General features: G+C 34.3%; 1 protein-coding gene across 2 annotated transcripts; it reads left to right on the top strand.

Annotated features, from left to right (window-relative positions):
- The first annotated feature begins 8,870 nt into the window (after window positions 1-8,870).
- LOC123557479 (uncharacterized) lies at window positions 8,871-15,023 on the top strand. 2 transcript variants are annotated; one of them, XM_053525564.1, is made up of 6 exons: window positions 8,871-8,995; window positions 9,504-9,602; window positions 10,536-11,068; window positions 11,965-12,123; window positions 13,065-13,277; window positions 14,642-15,023. In XM_053525564.1, the coding sequence occupies exons 3-6, from the start codon at window positions 10,541-10,543 to the stop codon at window positions 14,729-14,731; spliced, it is 990 nt and encodes a 329-aa protein (XP_053381539.1). In that variant the 5' UTR covers window positions 8,871-8,995; window positions 9,504-9,602; window positions 10,536-10,540; the 3' UTR covers window positions 14,732-15,023. The 2 variants fall into 2 exon arrangements, with proteins under 2 accessions (XP_053381539.1, XP_053381538.1); XM_053525563.1 differs by having other exon boundaries at window positions 8,873-8,999.
- The last annotated feature ends 329 nt before the right edge of the window (window positions 15,024-15,352 follow it).

The raw sequence follows: 15,352 nt of genomic DNA, 5'->3' as shown, positions 1-15,352 counted from the left end.
AACAATATGGAAATCACTAACGGGGAATGGTAACAAAAGGAACAATATGGAAATCCCTAACCGGGAATGGCAACAAAAGGAACAATATGGAAATCCCTAACCGGGAATGGTAACAAAAGGAACTATATGGAAATCCCTAACCGGGAATGGTAACAAAAGAACCAATATGGAAATCCCTAACCGGGAATGGCAACAAAAAGGAACACTATGGAAATCCCTAACCGGGAATGGCAACAAAAGAACCAATATGGAAATCCCTAACCGGGAATGGTAACAAAAAGGAACACTATGGAAATCCCTAACCGGGAATGGTAACAAAAGGAACAATATGGAAATCCCTAACCGGGAATGGTAACAAAAGAACCAATATGGAAATCCCTAACCGGGAATGGTAACAAAAAGGAACAATATGGAAATCCCTAACGGGGAATGGCAACAAAAGGAACAATATGGAAATCCCTAACCGGGAATGGCAACAAAAGGAACAATATGGAAATCCCTAACCGGGAATGGCAACAAAAGGAACAATATGGAAATCCCTAACCGGGAATGGCAACAAAAAGGAACAATATGGAAATCCCTAACCGGGAATGGTAACAAAAAGAACAATATGGAAATCCCTAACGGGGAATGGTAACAAAAGAACCAATATGGAAATCCCTAACCGGGAATAGTAAAAAAAGGAACAATATGGAAATCCCTAACCTGGAATGGTAACAAAAGGAACAATATGGAAATCCCTAACGGGGAATGGTAACAAAAGAACCAATATGGAAATCCCTAACCGGGAATGGTAACAAAAAGGAACAATACGGAAATCCCTAACCGGGAATGGTAACAAAAGGAACAATATGGAAATCCCTAACCGGGAATGGTAACAAAAGGAAGACATGTAAACCCTGACCCTGAATAGCAACAAAAGGAACGATATGTAATCCTTAACGAGGAATGGCAACAAAAGGAACGATATGTAAACCCTGACCCGAAATGGCAACTAAAGGAACGATGTGTAAACCCTAACCCGAAATGGCAACAAAAGGAACGATATGTAAACCCTGAATTGTAACGAAAGGAACGATATATAAACCCTAACCCCGAATGGTAACAAAAGGAACGATATATAAACCCTAACTCGGAATGGTAACAAAAGGAACGATATATAAACCCTAACCCAGAATTGTAACAAAAGGAACGATATGTAAACCCTAACCTAGAATGGTAACAAAAGAAAACGATATGTAAACCCTAACCCTGAATTCTAACAAAAGGGACGATATGCAAACCCTAACCCTGAATTATAACAAAAGGAACGATATGTAAACCCTAACCCAGAATTCTAACAAAAGGAACGATATGTAAACCCTAACCTAGAATGGTAACAAAAGAAAACGATATGTAAACCCTAACCCTGAATTATAACAAAAGGAACGATATGCAAACCATAACCCTGAATTATAACAAAAGGAACGATATGTAAGCCCTAACCCTGAATTGTAACAAAAGGAACGATATATAAACCCTAACCCTGAATTGTAACAAAAGGAACGATATGTAAACCCTAACCCTGAATGGTAACAAAAGGAACGATATGTAAACCCTAACCCTGAATGGCAACAAAAGGAACGATATGTAAACCCTAACTCGGAATGGAAACAAAAGGAACGATATGTAAACCCGGAATGGTAACAAAAGGAACGCTATATAAACCCTAACCTTAAATGATAACAAAAGGGATGATATGTAAACCCGGAATGGTAACAAAAGGAACGATATAGAGAATAATAGGTTAGTGCCGTAGATGAGAAAGTTTATCTAGCGAGGCGGAGGAAGTTATCGGGTGAGCCGAAGGCGAACCTGATAACGTCCGGAGCCGAGCCAGATAAACTTTCTCCTTCTTAGGTACTAACCTATTATTCTATTTATCTTGTCATTACTTCATTTTCCGATATTTGACAATTTATTTTACAAAAATAAATGTGCGACAACCGTTTAAATGACGTCATATTCGTAATGACGTCACTTATATAATGACGTAACATGGGCGTAGGAGTGAGTTTAACTTTGGGGGGGGGGGCCAAACCGTTTCGACCCGCGGGGGTGGGGGCGGGGGTTAGGCGGCAGCAAGGTTTCCCCTGTGCATTATTCATGACAAAGCCTCAAAGCCTTGTATAGGGCCAAATGGGCCATAGGCCCCCTCAAGCCTCTATGTTTTAGCAATCTTTGAGTTATTCTGATGATACACATACGACTAGACACTGAACTGTCTTAATCAGTCATATTATGTATTGTTCTAATCAAGTGTGCCATTATTTTTACATTCTTCTGTTGAAGCCCTGGACATACACTCAATTAGCACTGCATTTGTCTAACTGTGATATAAAGTTGTGGAAATATCATTTCCCTTGAATGGACAATGAAAAAAAAAATACATAACGTTTACATGCGTAAACAGGCTTAATAGTTAGGCCTACATAGATTTTGCAGACGCTCAAACCGAAACTGTAGTGATTGCGCTCAATGATATATAATTTTTTATAAAATGTAATCAAACAATCCTTGGCGTGGTGCGTACAGATTTCAATACTCACACTATGGAAAAAGACAAGTCAGAATACAAGGGAAGGCCAAATGCAAATCAGAAATAAGGTTGAAAAGAATTATATGGTGCTAAGTAAATGTTGTATTAGACAGCAAGTTATATCTCTTTTCCAAAATAATGGGGGGTGGGGCAAACTATAGTTTGCCCCCCCCCTTCTCCTAGCCCCCCCCCCCTGCTCCTACGCCTATGCGTAATCACCGACGCAGTAATGTGGTTACAATTAAAAATCGCAATAACTTCTTCGTTTTTGAATAAAAACTCATTATTTGACCACTCATTTCCTTAGTTCGGACGTTTCCAACACAATAGTGATGGTTTCAATGCAAAATTTCTTATCACAACAATATCGATCATAAGGTCACATGATCAACTGACCGTATATCACTGGTCACGTGTCAACTGACGGTATATCAAGAAAGATATATGGCACCCTGATATCGGGTCGAAAATACTGCAAGTGACAGGATAAATGTAAAACCTAACCCTAAATGGTAACAAAAGGAACGATATGTAAACCAGAAATGGTAACAAAAGGAACGATATGTAAACCCTAACACTAAATGGTAACAAAAGGAATGATATGTAAACCCTAACCCTAAATGGCAACAAAAGGAACGATATGTAAACCATATAAGGGGACAAAAAGAAAACCTAATGAATCATATACTCGCTACCTTGAACTCAATGATTCTGCAGAAGATGAAGCAACAAGAATAACACAATACGGATAATAGGGTTAAATTAAACAGCACCGATGACCATTATCAAAACTCAATTTCAGTCTTTAAAAGCGTCAGACTTCAATAGGTCTGAACATGAAACATGCCATGTATTTGAACGTAATAAGATCGTGATCGCATATTCCACCCACACAGTTTTTGTACATGCAGCTGCGTTAACTTTTGGTGTCAACCCGGTATTGAAGTACTCCCGGTTTGTTGTATTCAGGAAGTAGTTCTTTGAAATTGGTATGAAATTCAGCGAAATAAGATTTACGCTTAGGACATCAGAGACGATATTGTGACGTCAGAACGGAAAAACTCACATTAAGTTTTGTTACAAATTTTGCCTTAAAATCCAGTTTACTTACAGTTACAGACTATCATATAATCAAATATTGGCCTTTGCTTGGGGTTTCTGGTCTTTACGTCATTCAAATGTCCATTTTTCTATAATTATAGTGGGCAATTTATACATTTTTACTACAAATTGCATGTTTTAAGTACATGACTAATTCTCACGTAACTGCATTCTCATCCATCAGATGTTTGTCAAAATCCCGAGACGGGGAACCACGGTAGACCTCTGGTATGCGAGAATGACGGAACTGCGACAACTGCAGCTTTCATGAATCATTTTATGACCGTTTTCGGTTTCATTCCTGTTTACAACATGTCTCGGCAGTATAAATAAAAAAAAATCAGCGTAACTCGATAGTAAAATTTATTTTCATGTGAGAGAAGTTAAGTCACTGGAATTTTGATACATGCTGTTTAAAACGTGCAGCTCATTAAAACACCTTAAATTTCAGACTAAAAGCATGAATTTTGTATCTTCAAGAAATAACATCCACATTGTACCAAAGGAATCAATAATTTTCCGTAATATTTGTTCAATTTTTCTTACGGAAATAATAAAAAAACAAGCAAACACTTTTTGAGAACTATCTTATTTCGGAGTGTCTACTTCTTTCAATAGCCATAGTAACATGGACGCAATTACTGTATAAGTATATAAGTGTAGGAATAAAAAAGTAATGGTGACAAATGCCCCCGCAGCACCTTGACCTTTGACCTGGTGACCCCAAAGTCAGTAGGGTTGGTGTACTCAATAAGTACTATCAGCATGTGAAGTTTGAAGGTCCTGGGTAAAGTGGTTCGCATGTAAAGTGCCTTCATGCAAAAAGTTAACGTTGGCCCCTGTGATCTTGACCTTTGACCTGGTGACCCCAAAGTCAGTAGGATTGGTGTACTCATTAAGTACTATCAGCATGTAAAGTTTGAAGGTTATGGGTGAAGTGGTTCGCGAGTAAAGTGCCTTCATGCAAAAAGTTAATGTTAGCCCCTTTGACCTTGACCTTTGACCTGGTGACTCCAAAGTCAGTAGGGATGGTGTACTTAATAAGTACTATCACCACGTGACGTTTGAAGGTCCTGGGTGCAGTGGTTCGCGAGTAAAGTGCCTTCATGCAAAAAGTTAACGTTGGCTCCTGTGACCTTGACCTTTGACTTGGTGACCTCAAAGTCAGTAGAGGTGGTGTACTTATAAATTACTATCAGCAGGTAAAGTTTGAAGGTCATGGGTGAAGTGGTTCGCGAATAAAGTGCCTTCATGCAAAAAGATAATGTTGGCCCCTGTGACCTTGACCTTTGATCTGGTAACTCCAAAGTTAATAAGAGTAATGTACTCAATAAGTACTATCAGCATGTGAAGTTTGAAGGTCCTGGGTGCAGTGTTTCGCGAGTAAAGTGCCTTCATGCAAAAAGTTAAGGTTGGCTCCTGTGTCCTTGACCTTTGACCCCAAAGTCAGTAGGGGAGGTATACTCAATAAGTACTATCAGCATGTGAAGTTTAAGGGCCTGGGTGCAGTGGTTCGCGAGTAAAGTGCCTTCATGCTAAAAGTTAACGTTGTGACTAACGAACTAACTAACTAACGAACGAACGAACGGACGGAAAGTTGAAAACTAATATGCCTCCCTTCGGGGGCATAAAAACGTCATCATAACACAGTGTAGTACAGTGTCCCTAAAGTGATATGTTACACACTTTTTTCCACTTAAGTAATGTGAGACTTTTTATTTCGTTTAAACGAAATTTCCTTTTTTAACGAAAGAACTATTTCGTTTTAAATGAAATCATTTCGTTTTAACGAAATAAGTTTAAACGAAATCATTTAACGAAATCATTTCGTTTAAACGAAATAAATGTTATTTCGTTTAAACGAAATAGTTATTTCGTTAAAACGAAATTATTTCGTTTAAACGAAATAATTATTTCGTTCAAATGAAATGATTTCGTTTAAACTTATTTCGTTAAAACGAAATGATTTCGTTAAAACGAAATGATTTCGTTTAAACGAAATAATTATTTCGTTAAAACGAAATGATTTCGTTTAAAAGTGTGTAACATTTCACTTTAGGGGCACCGTAGTAATGCTCAATTCAAATCAAAAATCAAAGCTCGGTCTCGTAACTTAGTACTGCTTGTCCCGTAAGTTAAACTTGTGTCAGTGCATATAAAATTGAATATTCATGAAGTTATACAACATAATTATAAATAAATTCATCTACATACAGTACTTCTTAATATTTCCATGAAATAAAACCAGGAAAAAACGATTATACCATTTACAATTTTTGTAACGTAAATTATATAATTACTTATTTAGATAAATGATGTATAGTTTTAACTTAATTTTTATCTCGTCTTGATACAGTATTATATGAAATTTATCATTACACAATGTCTAAAAAACAATCAACTGTTTGCATGGTATAAAACATATTAAACTAAACAACTTTAGCAACAGTATTGTCTGGAACATTTAACAGAACTACTTCGCACTGTAATGCTTAAAATCAATTACTAACATCGCTCTTTAATAGATTTTCCTTCATCATTTTTGCTGGGGCCGTATTCATAAAGCATCTTAAGTATAAGTATAAGAAATTGATTATTTACTTAAGCATTACTTAGTACGAAATTTATTTTACTTACGTATATTTGTTATTCATAAAACAACTTAATAAGTAATTCTTGGCTTTTATTGTGGACGAAAACATTAAAAAAACAACATTAATTTCTGACAGATACAACATGCACAATATGTTTAAAGTGCTTTCATCTGAAAAACAACACTGTAATCGTACTCACGACGCCATTTTGTTTTCTGACTTAAGTCATTTCTTACGTATCTTAATGGTAATCCTATCTACATCCTATCTACATGACCTACAAACTCATCAAACTCTTCATGTGACATCCTGTCTATATAATTCATATTCTTTCTTTTCTAATTTGCAGTTTTACTTTTTTCCGTTGCTGAGACATCATTTTTTTATTGGGAACCTTTTCTAACAAAATTTTAAGGCTTTCCGATGAGAGCTTTTACATATCCACAAACGAATTTGGGCTTGTGCAGGTAGAAACATTCATGTTTTTCAGGCACCTCTGAACAAAAGTTCTGATGTTTCGAGCAAAGACATACACTTCGAGATGTGAAAAATTGACTGAACTGATCTATTTGGGCCTTAATCTGCAAAAAGTCGAAAACCAATTTTTTTTTACTCTGATTCTTATCTGATTTAAGGTGAAGGTTGTGAATATAATCGTTTAGAATCCATTCCTTTGCTGTTTTGATGGACCGACTTTTACGGCATCACCTTTACCGAGAAGCACGCTAGAATGTTCATCTCTGTTTGGAAATTGCAGGAATTCGCATTTGATTTTCTCAGTCTTTTCTCTAAGTATCTGCTTCTTTTTAAACTTTGAACAGTTCCTTATCAGCATGCTGTAAACGTCTGTTTAACATTGTCATTTTTTTTACGATGTAACTCATTGCAGACTTGGAGCGGTCTTCTGCGCATGCCCGAAAGTGATTATCAATTGTAGCGCACGGCAAAAATATGCATATTTTTGCATGTCCGCATGCATTTAGTGTACAATATGCATAAAATACTGACTAAAGGTTAGGGTTAGTATCACCATGGTTACAAAATACATACATTTAAGATATTTTCGTTCAAATTTAGTTATTCCGGTATGTACCGGAGTCTGTAATTTATACCGGCGCTCCAAGTCTGTATTGAGTCACAGTCTTTTTTTTAACACATGACTTCTTCTTATATTTCTTAACCACCTTTCCAGGTACGGCTTTCTGTACAGCTGGCATTATTATCATTATTAAATCACGAAAGGAAAATAAATTACTGAAATAGTAATATGTGAACAAGCAAGAACCAACTCATTTACGGTTACAACTTAAGGGTTTGTCTTGTAAATTAGAAATATACTTAAAAATGAATATCATCAATAAAATCTGAATACATAGTTATACCTCACGTATTTAGCTTAGTCTGGTTTATAATCTACAAAACACATGGTAGAATCTCTGGTTTTTTCTTCAGTCTCCAACGACCGATAGTGTCTGAAAATAAGTCCGAGATAATTGAGTCGGCTGAGAAAGAGATTCTACAATAAAATGCCGTGTTTTTCGACCACACAATGTTTGTGGAAAAAGAGTATTTTCCTATAGAAATTTATCACTATAATGTATCTATTCATTTTTTAAATAGATGCGAGAATGTAACGAGCGAAACTCGCGTTTTCTTTCTTTTGCATTTGCGAAGGGCGATGGACGAGATCGTGATGTCCCTAACAGGATTCCGTAGATTCGTATCTTTCAAAAGTTAAGATGTAACATTTAACCATCTGACACGTTTTTTTTATATATATATGTCTTAAAATCAACTTGAACAGCGCATATATCTTTAATCATGTGCAAAATAGAAACAACTAGCACAAGGACCTGTACATTTTATTTCACCATATTATAGGCCATATCTTTATTTACGACTGTGCGAGGTTTCATTAATATCTACATTGAAGGAAAAATTCTATTTACTAAAATATTATCAAAATTATGATTTCCCCATAGATTCCCGTTATGAAACTTGTGTGAGATCAAAATTGTTCAAATCAGTCTAGCAAACAAATCGAGCAAATGATCTTTTTTATTTGCCGAACTTTCTAACTGTATACTCTCAAGTCTAGAAAAATCAGGGTTTAATTGAATTCTCCAAAGTAGAAAAATTTTGATCCGGACGTGCAGAAGTACCTTAATATAACCCTGAGATGCCCACTTTGTCATTGGTTTTTGTTTTTAGTTTTTTTTTATTTTCTTTGACCATATTTATATACATTGTATACGTATCTTTGTAAAACTATTATTTAATTATTATATATACACTGCTGTAAGATATTGCTTGTTTATTGTCATACAAAAATGCAGACAATAAAAATGCAGGTCCGGCGAAACTGTTAACTTTGAAAGTGTGCGACACTGTATCAGTAGAAAGTGAAAACAATAGATAAAATATTAAGTAAATTCTACCTACCATTAAATGTTTAAAATCATGTTTTTTTATAATATGTGTAAAAATAAACCAGGCTGCAATGTATATATAATATTGAAATCATTGGTCCTTGACAGAATACACATAATTCATGTGTAGTTAAGTTACGCTATATCATATTACATTAGCGACCGGCATGCGCACTAGCACATTTGAAACAGGGTACCTAGAGACAATTTTGTCCGCCATATTTTATTGAACGTATAAATGGCAAATATAGATATGTGACACTGTAAGAGTAAAGGATATTGCTTGATTTAATGTATGTGAGTAAGGTATTTGTTAATAATCAATGTATAAGATATGTATTTTCATGGGTATAATTCAACTAATTTGCATACCAGTGTCTGACACCTATGTGATGAAAGTTTTAGATTTATTAATTACAAAAAAACAAATATTTTAAAAACTGCATATTAAGATAAAAGGCGTGCGTTATTTGATTAAATCCGTTATTTGAAGTGTTTAATTTTGGGAGGTCAAAGTTCTATATATGGTTATAAGGTAATTGGATTTGGCATCTATTTATAAAAATGTTCTAGTTTTCTATTTATGGTAAGTGTATTCGGTAAAACCAGCTAATAATAGCTAACATTTTGGAAAAACCTGAAAGCTCAAAGATCTTTGTTTAAGTTCATTGCAAAATACTAATTTTAAAATATTATATATAAAGGAATAGGAAAATATAGCATAACTTTAACTCTGTAAGTAGTTTAAAATTGTAACAAGATGTGAATTAGAGTAAGATATTTGTAATTCATCTACTTTAGTACACCGGGTGGGGACCGATGGATTCCTGCACTGAAAGAGGTACTGGAGACGTGGAAGTGAAGGACTGTTCTATCAGTGTGCAAAGACGGTAGAAACAAGTGAGTTCGCCATGTTGATGCGCTATATTTTAGATTTGGTTTTCAAATTTACTCCGGTCCTTGATTGTCGTTTCAAGTTATTATTTATTTCTTAAGCGGGTGTCTCTTGAGAAAAGTATTGATAATTTATCGGTATCTATATATAACTAATTTCATTTTACAGTACTAATTTTTAATTTGTGAATCGAACTTTTTGTTGTTGTTGTTGTTTTTTTGTTGTTGTTTTTTTTTTTGTTACATATAAAGGTGGTTAATCAGATTTTTGTCAAACAACAGATTTCTCTTGAGGCTTAATATAGATTAGATTTTTAATGGCAGCGTTTTAAAATTTAAGTAAAAAAATGATATTTTTAAACATACTTTGCCTAAGGACTGTTTAAAAACTTGCATTAACATATTTTAAAGATTTGCATTAACAAATATATAGCCGATATTCATTAGAATGCTAGTTTGAAAATTTATTATTTCCTTCCTTTGCCTATATACGTTGTGCAACCAAGACAGTACTGGAAATAAATGAATTTAGATACTAGACATCGTTTAAAAATATCCCGATAACCGTCAAATTTTTAAGACTAGAAATAAGGTTCAAACAAATAGAAATACTCAACTTTAAATATTTTTTTTTAATTAATCAAACTGTGAAACATACACTAGTAATAAGGATCTTACACGATGTAGCGGGTCTTTGTGTTCATTAAGATAAATTTCTCACAGAATATACGAAATATGAAAAATGTCACGAAATGCTTTATACGTGTGATTGACTACCTGTAAGATGCCATTTATTGCGTACTGCTTTCTTTATTTTTTGTTAGTATAATGCAACATTTGTTACAGGTAATAATTGTGGAGGGTTGCTTAATTCCAAGTTCTACGATATTATTTTACTACTTACATTAAATGCTAATTATTTTGGAAATTCTTTAACAGCAGACATGTCTGATCTTGAGGACCCTCTCTACAAGAACTGGGTGAGATCGGCACTCAGTTTGAAGTACCTAAAACATGGCATCCATAGTTTTGTTGACCGAATAGCAAAACAACACCACAAGGATCTTCTCTTCGGTTACAGAAAAGACACCGGATGTGCTGCCAAAAGTTGCTGCGAATGTACTTCGGAAAATCTATTACCAGACCATCCAAGAAATGGGTGTATACAAAAATTCCGGTCAAAGTGTTTTTGCAACAATACAGGTGGTCGAAGAAAATGTCCTAACCACTTCTGCAGCAGGTTCTATGATCTTATAGTTCGTGCTCACGACGAAAGAAACCCCATCTGGGCAAACACAGATCCAGCAAGATGGTTCGGAGATCACTGGGCAACATCTCAATGTTTTCTTGGTACTACCGGCTATTCCGATAAACATACAGCTGTCGAAACGGACGCCTCGGGACTTCTTTCCATTATTCTGAATAATATTGAGCTCCGAAGCCATCTTGATTGTCCGGATAATGTGTCAAAGGTAAGGAAAGTCTATATGGGTAGACCTATTAAGTAAGGTAGATAGTTTGATTAAGCACATTAACAAGAAATTTGCAAAAACAGAAACATGAAATAAAAAAGTGATTTCTTCTAAGTTATTCAATAACCAAAACTTATTTTACAAATATGAAATTTGTGAAGTTTTTGGTTATATCAATAACTGATATGTCACAAAATTATTGATCTGTTAGGATTTAATATGTATTAATAGTGAAAAGTCGATACTTTGGTTTTATTGACAAACAATATCTGCAAACATTATATACCATTCTCAAATGCGCTCATTTGATTGGTCGAAATTAGTGCAAGCGCGGGTCCGCAAAAAAAACGATATTGACCTGCAAAGGTGATAATGACTCTGTGATATCATTTTTGTATGAAGTATGGGCCAGTCAGATGAATGCATTAGAGTAGGGCATATAATGTAACAATTAAAGACTTATGTTATGTCAAGATATGTTTTTACGGATCTGTAAGAATGATATTGACCGAGGGCTGCGTCCTCGGACAATATCATTTTTACAGGTCCGTAAAAACACATATTGACCTCAACATGAGTCAATAACTGTATAATATCATGATAATGAAAAAGTCATACCAGTAAAAAAGATCTAAACTTTTATTTTTATACACAATACTTACGAAAAACAGTAAAATGATTTTATCATTTGTGATTTTATTTTAAACGTACTGTCACTGTTATTGGAATATTACACTATGGGATATAACATTGAATTATTGTGTTTCATCCACGGTTTCGGTAGTAAAGGTCACAGATAGAATTAGAAAAGGTGTAATTAAAGATATAAAAAGCGCAATAAATCAAATGATACTGTATGTAAGTAACCATCTCATGGCGCACATACTTTTTTTAAGGCACGAGATATTCGAAATGAAATTATGCACTCTACGTCCTTCGAAGTTGACGATGAAAAGTTATGTTGGTATGTAGATCAGATGATACTTGTTCTTCAAGATAAAAAAGAACTGATAAATGAAGAAGCTGCCAAAAATGCCGTTGTTAATCTGACAAAGGTAAGTTTTACTTAATTAGATCAAATCACTTCTTTTCACATATTTCCACAACAAATTGATAGAAATTATTTCTACACACTGGATGATCAAAGCAACATGACTTTCTTAGTAAATCTTACTACGAAAACGTAGAGTTTTGTGCTTTACCTTTTACAATACATACTTTAAAAATTTGGACCTCAAGCAAGTTTTCAGCATGAGAGTCTATGGGAAAATCACAATTTTGATAAGTACCAATTTCGCGTGTAGAAAACTCGCAGCTGTAAATGGATAGTTTATAACATCGTAAAGCAAAATATGTAGGCGCATGTGCTAACGTGTGAGTTATTTGCCAGTTGTATACATAGATCTCAAAGTGATATTGTTTGAAATTATTTAACCTGTAAACACTTTTATTGTCACATTTTATATGTATTAACATATTCTTCGTTATTCAGTGTTGCGTCATTACTTCCAGCTAAATTGCTAAATTACCGTGCATTTGTTTTGGGCGGAAGGAGGGGGTAGAGTCACACCGATACAATGTAGGTTATGTAGGTTATATGGCAACTCTTATAGCTTTTGATGATGGAAAAAGAACCTAACAGCCTCTCTGAGGATTGTTTTAGGCATGGGCGGCCACTGGGTAGAACCATCAGCCTTACATGAAGAATTCTAAACTTTAAGTGTGCTCTCGAACCCATTTCTATGAGGGGCAAGTGATTGGAAGTCAGCGACCGTAACCATCCGAATAGGGTAGCCCGAAGAACATATATAGCTACCTTAACGAATCATATGAATTCGTTGATATATTAGAAAGTACTGTACGCCTTAAAACATGAAAATAGATAAACACGCTGACTACAGAACCCATTTTCCATATCATCGTGGTTGAAAAAATAAATAATAATCCATAACCTAAAACATAGTCTTTCTTTCAAAAAATATTGCGATTATTTTAGCTTAAAAGAAACCAGATATATATCAGCGAAGAAGATGTATCCGAAATGCGGAGAGGGGCATTGAGTGCTGCCCAGGATGGAATAAAACATATTGAGAAGAAAACAGATGAAGTTATGCACCGCATTGAAGTGAAAAGGAAACAGGTTCATGAAGACATTGATGCACACTTTGCCAAAAAAATGCGTGAACAAGATAAACAAATGGATGACAAGGTATTAATGAAATTGAAATTTTGCCTTAAAGTTAAACACATTTTACAGTACTCTATGATTGATCCTGTACAGGGTATGGTGTAAAAGTATTTAAAAATAGATACAACTTTTATAGTTGGTTAAGTTACTATAAATTATTAATCTGGTAAATGTTTCTTTTTATAATTGTATTGCTTATAGCCATATACTCGTACTAGTATGATAATGATTTAACTACACACAATATTAAAATCACTTTGAAACGGATAAGGCTTAATCTCTTAAATTGCTCCGACAAAAGCAAAACAAGCTAAAACGGCTGTTCTACTTAAAGAGTGCATGAGGACTTGTATTTTCCCATTATTTGTGTTTTAAGTAAATCGATAAATACCTACTAAAGTTAACGTCAGTTTTTAATGAAAACAGTATCAAACTTTTTTAAATCCAACTTCCTCTACTGCAAGACATTTTAACTGAAAAGAGACCAAGCACGTTTGATCCGAGTTTAAATTCAAATTACTTGGCTGATGCAATTGACAAGTATATATAAACGATTATTGAAACCCCCGTTTCTTTTTAAAGTCTTTAAATTCAACAGATTAGTGAGTTTTCTTAATGGAAACAAAAATACAACATTAAACAACGGCCAAAACAAAATTTGAAATCACGATATTTATGGAAGAGACAAACTGGTAAAAATGACAATTACTTCCTTATTTCTGGACAAAAATACGTGTGGCAATATATTTTCTTAGTCAGATTATTACCTATACAGTTATCAGTGTTTCAGCCGAAACCCAAATGTTTGATGCAGACTGTCGAAGCATAAAAACTCAAATCACGTTTGATAAGTGATTATTGTTTTATTTACCAGGAATGATTTCTGTATTTCCATTGTTATTTTGCATAATATTACGTTCTGTTGCTTGCATATTTTTCAGCAAAACGTATATACTATTGCGTTCGGTCAAAAATTGACAGAAGCTATATATAGCAGTGCATATGCAATGTATTTATATAGATCTATGATAAGCAGATACTCACGTGACCACGAATCTACTTCAAATAGCAAATTGACTATCCTAGCAAATAATTTTTGGTGCAGAAATAGGGTTGCAAAAGAATATTTTGTCAATGGTAGTTTTACTATTCGTTTGATAACACTGTGGCGTTATTGTTATAAAATACAAGGTTCATCTTTAAATGAAACTTGACTTGGTATACATCATCAATATAAAGTGCACATGTGCATATTGTCGGGACATACTTGTTAGATTATATATTTGTTTTGAGTTAGCCCCTTTTTACTTCATAATTTTATTCTATGAAGCATTTACAAAGGATATTTGTCGAACAGAATTGTCATCGTTCTGTTACTTTTTCAGAATATACAAACAGTAGATGAAAGTGATGTGGATAATGAAGCTGTTGAACTGACTGCAGAAGAAAAAGGTAAACGTGTTGAACAAATATAAGTAATTTTTCATATACTCGTTCATGAGAATGTCTAGTATATTTTCATAACGCGCATGACAGTGAGGATATTACCCAGCCAACATTCTATATCGGCCCGATATCAAACCGACGTCGTTGTCTATAACGGCCCGATACCGGCTTCATTTTCGGCTGCAAACAGGAATGATGTCGGCCCGACGTCGACAGACAATATCGGGCCAACATCATAATGACATCGGTCCGACATTGACAAACGATATTTGGCCAACATCAAAATGATATCGACCCGATATTGGCAGATCATATCGTTGTCGCGAAAAAGTGTGACACGCAGTGTTTCATCAAAGTGTTCTTCAAATATACACTTCATAAATTCTCAGAATAATTAACTTGAGAACAGATGTGTCTCGCATCATGTGTATGGTGGTTATTTGTTTTTATTAATATAATATTTTTTACAACTATACATACTACATGTTTTATACAGTTACATAAGTCTTCTGTATATTCTTAACACTATTAAAATTGTTCAATTAGAATTTTAAACATATTTATATTTTCATTTTTTTTGTAGATATAAATATTTCTATGGCGGCATTCTACATAAAATAAAAATGCATCTTAATTATAACCTCCCTTTA

The sequence above is a fragment of the Mercenaria mercenaria genome, chromosome 15 (genome assembly GCF_021730395.1).
Source record: "Mercenaria mercenaria strain notata chromosome 15, MADL_Memer_1, whole genome shotgun sequence".
Classification (NCBI taxonomy): domain Eukaryota; kingdom Metazoa; phylum Mollusca; class Bivalvia; order Venerida; family Veneridae; genus Mercenaria; species Mercenaria mercenaria.
This window is presented reverse-complemented; position numbering and strand designations above follow the sequence as displayed.